At 47.2% G+C, this 9143-nt stretch overlaps 1 protein-coding gene across 1 annotated transcript; it reads right to left on the bottom strand.

Annotated features, from left to right (window-relative positions):
- Positions 1 to 389: 389 nt before the first annotated feature.
- LOC122166493 (1-acyl-sn-glycerol-3-phosphate acyltransferase alpha-like) lies at positions 390 to 4240 on the bottom strand. Its single transcript, XM_042830302.1, has 6 exons — positions 4056 to 4240; positions 3112 to 3245; positions 2551 to 2726; positions 2029 to 2124; positions 1802 to 1874; positions 390 to 552 (listed from the first exon to the last, which is right to left on the bottom strand). Exons 1-6 carry the CDS (start codon positions 4238 to 4240, stop codon positions 404 to 406), a joined length of 813 nt encoding a protein of 270 aa, XP_042686236.1. The 3' UTR covers positions 390 to 403.
- Positions 4241 to 9143: the final 4903 nt, after the last annotated feature.

Raw genomic sequence — 9143 nt, 5'->3', positions numbered from 1 at the left:
TCCCTGCAAGGACAGGCTGAGAGCTGGGGCTGTGCAGCATGGAGAGGAGAAGGCTGTGGGGAGAGCTGAGGGCGGCCTTCAGTATCTAAAGGGGCTGTAAGAAAGGGGACAGAGTCTTTAGCAGGGGTTGTTGTGACAGGACGAGAGATTTAGATTGGATACAAGGAGAAAGGTTTGTACAAGAAGGGCGGTGAGGCACTGCACAGGTTGCCCAGAGGTTTGGTGGGTGCCCCATCCCTGCAGACAGCCAAGGTCAGGCTGGAGGGGTTCTGAGCACTGATGGAGCTGTGGGTGTTGGCTTCAAGAGTCCCTTCCAAATCAAATGATTCTATGCTTTTGCCTGTCACTGTCAGGCTTGCAGGCTTTGTGTTTTCTGCTTCTGGGCCTTTTTGTGGTTGTGAGATCATTCATGGGAACCCCCATTTGTCATTCCTGATATCCTCTGATAGGCACTCATCATGGAGTCACGGACCTGCTCAGTGAGCTTGGGAACATCATCTGAGCTCAGACCAACTGTCTCCACTGCTGGTAAGATCTGGATGGTGCTCGTCCCTGGAAGAGCAAGACAGGAGGGTCAGGGAGGGGGAGTGTTGTAAGTGTTGCATACAAGATAAAGCAGAGCAACTGGTGCAAGCCAAGGAGCAAGACAGAAATAGGTGCAAGACATTATTTCACACACCAACAGCTGTGTAGCAACCCAGATGCACACAGCAAAAACCCAAACCAGACTTTCCCTGTCCATAGAGACCACCATGCACAAATGTCTGACTACATCCAATGCAAAAAAACAAAAACAAAAACAAAAACAAACCAACATGTGGAATGGTGGAAAGAATTAATCCATCATATGGTAGCCCTAGACCTCAGAGTCTGTCTGAGCAAAGAGAATGAGAGGTCTGTAGCACAATGCATGCAAACTGGTCATGCTCTGATCTATGTGTACTGAATTCAGCAGAGTTCTTTCTTTTAGAAATGGGATGAGAGAAACCATTCCAGAAATCCTTGGTTTGCCGAGATATATCATACCTCTTTCAGGAGGCACGGACTGTTGCAAACGGAAAAATTAAACTAGGGAGTTTTCCTCACACTCTTCTGTTCCTGTACCCAGGGGCACTTGTTCTGGCCAGCGGAGACAAGATGCTGCCTGCACAGATACCTCAACATCTGGGGAGCGCCTGCATTACTTTTCAACACCTTTGCATGCTTTTACATGTATGCTAGGAAATAAGATCCAGAAGTGTTGCTGGCAGAGCCTTGGTGAACTGAAGCATGCAGAAGAGCTTCCCAAAAGAGGAGGGCATAAACCCACGCCACACATTAAACATCTGGAACCCCTGCTCGTGCTCCCATCAAACTGCCAGCAGGGGAATGCTTCCAGGACTGAAAGGTTCCTGCATGGCCAGCAGGGGACAGAATAGGCCCAGTGAGAGAAAGTTGAGCAGAAACAGATAATGGAGCGTTTGACTTTGTCTTCGAGATGTCTGCCTTCAGGGAAGTGACTGCAGAGGTTCAAATGATGACAGGAATGAGAATTTCAGCTGCAAGTCCTGCTCCTAGGAAACAGCATGTGCTGGCCTAAGGGAGGACAGGAAGTTGCAGAAGCCCATTTTGGATTGGCATCAGGGAAGAAAGGGGCGGAACAAAGTGGGCTGTTTTTCTCTGTAGGAAAATGAAAGACTTTTTTTCTACCTTTTCCCTCTGAAGCCCAAGATTCTGCCCCCACATAAGCACATGGTTATCTCCCACCAACATCAGGGCTCCTCCGAGGCCATGCAAGCACCCAGCCTCAGGTGATCCTCACCTGATGTGAATCTCTTCTCCTTCTGGCTGTAGAAGCTGTTGTAGGAAGAGATCACTACAGGAACAATGGGGATCTGTGGGGAAGCAGTCAGCAGTGAGTGAATCTATCAATCGCCCTGTACCACCTGCAGGTATGGATGGGTGGGTGCTCAGTCCAAAGGGAAGTGAGGGACCAGGTTGTTGGTGGCCCAACTGCATCCCAAATGGCAGGAGGAAGGCGGCTCTCACCTGGGCTCTCACGGCCAGCTGGAATGCCCCACGTTTGAAGGGCAGCATGGAGCCACTGTGATTGCGAGTTCCTTCAGGGAAGATCAAGACATGGAACTGCAGGAGGGGAGAAGACACTGAGATGGAGGCATCTCCAGTTGCTATTCTAAATCACTGCACAGACATGGAATCATAGAATCATTAAGATTGGAAAAGACTCCTAAGATCATCCATTCCAACCGTCCACCTACCACCAACACTGCCCACTAAACCACAAATGTAAGTACCACATCTACATGTTTCTTGAACACTTCCAGGGATGGTGACTCCACCACATATTCTCCTGGGACTGATCTGCTTGCTCCTGACTATGCAGAGGCGTTCGCTTCCCCTGCCTCAAGCACTTTCTGGGCCCAAAGCACAGCTAACCCACCAGAGGTTCTGCTCAGTGCACAGTCCAAAGAACTGGATCACCTTCTATCCACATCAAGATTAACATTTTCCAGTGCCTCCTGCTCTCCACAAGAAGTCTCGTCCACTCACGTTGTCTTTGCGCATGGTGTGTGCCACCTCTGTCAAGATAGCAATGGACTCTTCCTTCTTCTTACGGTCAATGAAAATGATGCCTGAAAGCCAGCATGCGAGGCCAAAAGTGCCCATGTACAGTATTTCCTTCTTTGCAATGGGCACACAGCGATCTGGTAATATCTGCATCATCACTGGAGGGGAAGAACAAGGACAGAAAAAGTTTTTGTCTACATGGAGGTTCCCTCCAGTCCTCTGCTCTGGGAAACGTCATGCTTGCAGCTCCCACCCCATGACAAGATGTTGGAAAGGGGATTTTGGGCATCTGTAGACCAACCTCCCACTCAGAGCTTTTGCCAACACTGAATAACTGTGACACCACTGTGGTCTGCTGATGTTCTCATCCCAGTTCTACCAGAAAGAGTGAGTGAAGTTTCCTTAGCACTGCTATGCTCTCCTGCCTCAGAACACACCCAGGGCTTGGGGCTAAGTGGGAAGGACTTCCTAGCAGCCTGTGCTATTAGGGATTTCATAACTATGTAGCAAGGAGGAGAAGGCAGGATGGGGCTCCCCACATACCCATAATGTCCAGCGAGTTCTGGTGATTCAACACGAGCACACAAGGCTTCTTAGTGCTGAGGTTCTCCTTGCCCTTCACCGCTATCTTGATACCAAGGAAATATTTGGCTGCAAGAATCGCCACGCGCAGAATCCTGGAAAAGGGGAACAGATGTGAGCTAAAGAGAAACTAAAATTGAGCAAAGGAACAAAACACCGATCTTCCAGACCAGCCCACCTCACAGACTTCTCCTGAGAAGCAGCTTGTTTGTCCATAGTCCCAGATTTGACTTCTCTGTCTAGGAGAAAAGCAACTACAATGGCTCTTCAGCTGCCACTGGAGAAAACAAATGCAGCTGGCAGGTTTTCTTTGGGATAGGTTAGACCAATGGCCTACTAACTCCAAATACCACAGTCGTGTGGATCAGCTGAATACCAGCCCATATGTATTTGAATATAATGCCCAAATTCATAGTGCACCTGTTTGTACTCTACTCCACTGTCAACTTGCTGAGCTGTGTGTATGGGCTGCAGCAAACCTGCCATGCACCTGGCACCCCTATTGCCCAAATAGTGGGAAGAGAGGTGATTTTGCCACTGGAGGACAGGTAGACATTGGAAAAATAAAGAAAAAAAAGTCAGGCACAAAAGTCAAGAAAATTTCTTAAAGTGAAAAACAGGCTCAGAGAGGAGAGAATTGGGACCTTGCTCTGCAGCTTACGCCTTCTGGCGGAGCGAATCCCTCCTCTGTACTGCCTCAGGAGGCCACAAAGGGCTGGGCTGTAGTGTGGCAGAGCTGACCCCAGCTCCCACCTAACCCACCGCCCCAAATGTGCACTGCTGCTGTGCATTCCAGCGTGCAACTAATTTCTCCCCACTGCAGCACAGCTCCCAGGACCCTCCCATGCAGAGTGCAAGCTTCTTCCATCAATGCCCACAGCACAAAGAGGCCACAGCCAACTTACTTCATATTTTCGCAGCTGCGGCCACGAGGAAGAGCAATGATAATAACCAGAAAGCTGATGGTGAAGATCCACACCTGGTAGAAGGTCATCGTGCAGAAGTATCTGAATGTAGGATACAGCCAGCAAAGGATTAGAACTGCAATGAGCAGGAAAGTAAATGGGTAGTGAAGAAGCAATAGCTCCATCCTTCAGCCCAGGGTCAACCAGAGGAGCGTTGCACAGTGCAGTCAATGAGCAACTGGCACCCAATGTTGTGGAGCAGAGTTTAGATTCTTCTGATCATTATGTGTAGGTGGTGCAATGATGGAATGAGACTCAGGAGAGACGCTTCTGCAAGGCTGGAGCTCGTAGTGAATATAACCGCAGAAAGCAGGTTTAGCAAGGGAGCTGCAGAGCTGCTGTGTGTGGGAGCTGGCTGGCAAGCAGAGGCAAACATGCAATAGCAAGGCTCTGTAATGTGGAGGGTGTGTACGTGGCTGTGGGCTGGCTGAACACTGTACGCTTGGGGACACAGCCCTCCTTTAGGATGGATATCAGGAAAAACTTATCTGAAAGAATGGTGATGCAGAGGCACAGCTGCCCAGGGAGGCGGTGGGGTCATGGTCCATAGAGGTGTTCCAGAGCCCTGGGGAGGTGGCAGTGAGGGAGCTGGGCAGCGGGCAGTATTGGTTGTAGGTGGGCAGTTGGACTGGATGATCTGAGAGGTCTTTTCCAACCTCCATGATTCTGTGATTTTGTGATTCTATAGGGCAGGAGCCCTCTGTCACAAGCATGCTTCTGTGTCAAGCTCTGCGCATGAGAACTGTGAGCTGACTGCAAGAGGTCCTGGAAACCAGAAATTGGTATTATGGAGAAAAGTAAGAGAAAAGCAGTGATCACAGCTGACAGCCCCTGCCCCACACATGCGGGCATTAGAGGCACTGTGCTCAGCAATCGGACATTCTCAGCTGGAGTGGGAAAAGTGACAAAAAATGACACGTGTCTAGACAGTGAGATAAACAAAGTGTCATTTCCATGGCCAGAGGCAGGCGTGTCTTCAGACAACATCTCCATATGTGAAGAGGTAAATCAGGGTATTGCAAGTAGAACCTGAGAGTGTGAGGGCAGTGTTTCAGCTCCTAAAGACTGAGCGTGAAAAGGATCTGTGCAATGGGACTGAAGAATAAAATGAATAATGGCAAATTCCAAACAGTACCGAGATCTACAGATTCTCAAAGGACCTTCAGGGGACCCATAAAACCATAGCAGATGTCACCAAAGCCTGAAGAACAAAATCAAACCCCTGAGAACAGTAAAATGGAGAAGCAGCAACTCACAAAGAGAGGAAAGGCATAACAGCGAGGCACTGGTTGCGCTCCTTGTTCCCTGGGCTTACCCAGCAATCTTGCTTTTCGTGGGAAAACTGGAGATAAGTGACTGCTCAAGGATTTTTGGTAACCACAGGAGAGGCAGCCAAAGCAAAGCATTTCAGCCACAGCCTCCTCACCGCTCTGTTTGCTGTTGCAGAGTTGGGCACCCAGGACACAATTACGTACCTAATGCCTATTAACTTTGCCCCATCCCGTACTAACCCTACCCAGATCAGTGATGGTCTTTCACACTTTGCTGGAGGCTGATTTGATGAGCAGTTTTTCCATCCCGATCTACTAGGAGACAGGTTCCTGTGATGTAATGCCTGTGAAAGGGACCAGTCTCAAAAACATGCCAGATATGCAAGAGTGTGCAAGGCTGCTGGGTGTACGAGGCATTCAGCAGTTGGTAATGTCGCTTACGAGTATGGGAAAATGCAAGATGTAATAAAAGTGATGCCATTCCTAACTCACAGTGAAGGGATAATCAGTTCACTTGCACTCCAAACCCACTGATACTGAAATCCTCTGGTATAATTTTATTCTGTTGCAAGGATCTGCTGGATCAAAACCCATCACACTCCCATTCCAGAAGGTCTTGCATAACCTTCCAGGTGTTTTCAGAAATGACAGCTCTAATGAAGCTCCTGACCTTCAGACTAAACATACCTGTATTCAGCTGACTCCCATTTCCCTCTGGGTCTTTGAAACCTCTTCAGAGAAATTTAAACTCATCTTATGTAGGGGGCGGGGGGTCTTGATTGTACTAAGAGCTTTCATCAAGAAGCTTCATCAAGAGCTTTCATCAAGAAGACTCTGACTCACAACTCTGCTAAGCCAAACTCTGGTCAGAAGATGATGTCTAATGTAATGCAAAAAGATAAAGAAAATTAACTTGTTCACAGCAAGCACATGGAATCATAGAATCATAGAATCATTAAGGTGGGAAAAGACCTCTAAGGTCATCCAGTCCAACCATCCACCAGCACAGCCCACTGACCGTGTCCCTAAGTACTACATCTGCCCTTTCCCTGAACACCTCCAGGGGTGACTCCATCATGTCCCTGGGCAGCCTGTGCCAATGCATCACCACTCTTTTGGAGGAGTTTTCCCTAACGTTGAACCCGGACCTCTGCTGGCACAACCTGAGGCCATTCCCTCTCATCCTAGCACTAGTTACCCATTATCTTTAAAGAAGGCTTAAAAGAGATCTGGCTGCTGTCAGTAAAGCAAACCTGGACAGAGGAGTTAAGTCAAAGATCACAGTTGACTTCTAAGTGAGAAAGGAATTATTTCAAGATGAAATCGGAGGATTGGATACTGGAATGGGGGCAGTTCCCACTGGAAAGTGCTGGCACAAATTTCTCCACTGGAACAGATTGTAACAAGTGATCGAAAGGCCAAGTATTGGGACTGCTCACTGCCAGGGACCACATCAGTCCTCAAAAAAGGAGAGTGGTAGTAAAGGAGCTCAGCTATACAGACATCAACGTTGATGTTAAAAGCTTTGAAAGGATTGCAGGATAAATGTATTAGAGAAGGGAGACAAGGAAGCTGTATTTGTCATGCTCCAGCTCCATGATGAATCCACATATAACCCAGTTGTACAAGGCACATAAGCTTTTTGTTTTTACTTATGAGTGAACAAACAGATGGAACTTCCCATTAATGATAGAAAGAGAAGTGTTTCCACAAGGGAATGTATGCTGATTCATGAAGCTTCCTCTGGCATCTGTGACAGAAGAACTTGTGCTCTTGGACTTTCCTTCCTGGAGAGAGCGCACAGGACAGCAGAGAGAAGTGGAAAATAGAGCAGGTTATTACTGTAAATCAAAGAATCATGTAGAAAAATTTACGACCTTGGAGATCTGCAGTCCAACCAGCTGCCTGGGGCATGGCGAATCCCAACACCACACAGATTTGCTTACAGACTTTTCCAGGTGAGGCTGGAATAACTCCAAGAATGGAGTCCCAACAACTCTCTAGTCCTTGTCTCAACATCGCAGTGTTACGATGGGGAAGAATGCTTTTTCTCTGTCTAGTGGGAATCTCCTGCAAAGCCCTGATCCTGTGGTGCATGCAGTTCGTGCATTTGATAGGCAGTTTGATCAGCCTAAGAAGCTTGATTCAGTTTTCCACATTTCGGCTTTGCACTCAGATGAAATTCTGAAAGCAAGTCCTCTGTGCACACGGAAGGATCGTGGGTGATTTTGAGCCAATTATTTGGACTCAGTGATCTTTGAAGGTCTCTTCTGATTGAACTGTTCTATTTCATCTTCATTAAGTTAATTGATGAAGTTGAAAGGTAACGAATGCATCCTCTTACCAATACTAGAAAACAAAAGTCAGAGACTGAGACAAACATCCAGTGCAGTCAGGCATCTCACACCCATCGCCTCTGTTGAATCCTTCAGCACAAGGAACTTTATCACGGAGGCAATGTGCTTCAACGCACTGCCAGGGCATGTTTGCATGTGAGAACCCTTCTGTCTTGAAGGCATGCCCAGGCTGATGCTTGTCAGCCTACACACAGGGGGCATTTTGCTACCTTGATGTCTTGGCCCAGCGCTGGGAGAAACTGTTATCCACACCTCTTCTTTGTCTCTGAGGATCTCGCACATCTCTTCCAGTTTTAAAAGAGATAAAGAGGATGCTATTGCCAAATGGTTTTTGGAATGAATACTAAGTCCAGCAAGAAATACCATCCTTCATTACAAATACACAGGTTCTGCACTTGAATCTGCTTTGCCCAATATTCCCAAATGAAACCTACCACCATCCTCCACTTGTCTCCCATTACTGCACCTCCTACAAAGTGCATGGAGCATTTTGGTCTCAACTCAAAGTTGCAATTTATTGGTCAATGATAGTCTAAGACAGCAAGTTACAGAAGAAAGACAAAGAAGTTTTGAACCCCTTAGTAAAAGGAATCAAGGGGAGAAATTAAATTGTCTCCTTCTGTCTTGTACTTCAGCCTGCCTATATTTTCTCTGGAAACTAAATTGTGTACTCCTCAGAAAACAATAAAAATAAAAAAAAAAAAAGGAAAGAAAGCAAATCTATTCCAGTGCCCCAACACCTTTTTATGTAGATTGGAACCTTTGTGCTATTTCATGCAAAAAGAGGGTTCAAAACCTGTCATTTGACAGCAAGGCTTCCCGGAACCCAATGCATGTGTCGCTGCCTAAGCACACAGTTGGTTTGGTTTGATTTGGTTTGTGATTCTGAGCAGTTTGCACAGATCTGGAATATCTTTTCATGCAGTTTCCTTATCAGTGGATTCCATCTCTTTGGAAAGACTTCATGCAAACATGGAGCAAGCATAGACACAGAAAAATAAACAATTAAAAGAATCCATCTCAGTATCTTCCCATATCCAGGCTTCTGGGGACTCCTCAGCATTCTCAGTATCAGTCATCAGACGCTTCTTTTGCAGGACAAGAAAACCCATGTGTTAACAAAGCAGAAAAGCACATGCCATAGCTGTCTTTGTGATTCATTTCCATGGGTTAAGCTGGAAAGGAGGGCCCAACAGCTCAGGCATTGCTTTTGCAGTGAGCAGCAGATTGCTCTGGACATCCCTCCCTGCCGACAGCTGCCTGCAGCCCAACAAGCCTTTCTTCTTCTGGCACTATGAGGGTGGCATTTATGGAAGCACCTTGTCACACCTTCAATCTGATGATGCCACAGCCCTATGGAGAACCTGACTTAACATCCTCAGGGGAAGTGGGGGCAGAGC

This window comes from Centrocercus urophasianus, unplaced genomic scaffold (assembly GCF_019232065.1).
Source record: "Centrocercus urophasianus isolate 14NV4802_14NV808 unplaced genomic scaffold, USGS_Curo_1.0 seq_33, whole genome shotgun sequence".
NCBI classification, from domain to species: Eukaryota; Metazoa; Chordata; class Aves; order Galliformes; family Phasianidae; genus Centrocercus; species Centrocercus urophasianus.
This window is presented reverse-complemented; position numbering and strand designations above follow the sequence as displayed.

What these genes read in the sequence shown, in the direction of transcription:
- LOC122166493 (XM_042830302.1), bottom strand. Translation starts at nt 4,240, where the DNA reads ATGGAGCTATTGCTTCTTCACTACCCATTTACTTTCCTGCTCATTGCA. An exon ending in GAACTCGCTGGACATTATGG is followed by an intron (nt 2,727 to 3,111) that starts GTATGTGGGGAG and finishes CTTCCCCTCCAG; the next exon opens with TGATGATGCAGATATTACCA. An exon ending in AGCTGGCCGTGAGAGCCCAG is followed by an intron (nt 1,875 to 2,028) that starts GTGAGAGCCGCC and finishes GCTTCCCCACAG; the next exon opens with ATCCCCATTGTTCCTGTAGT.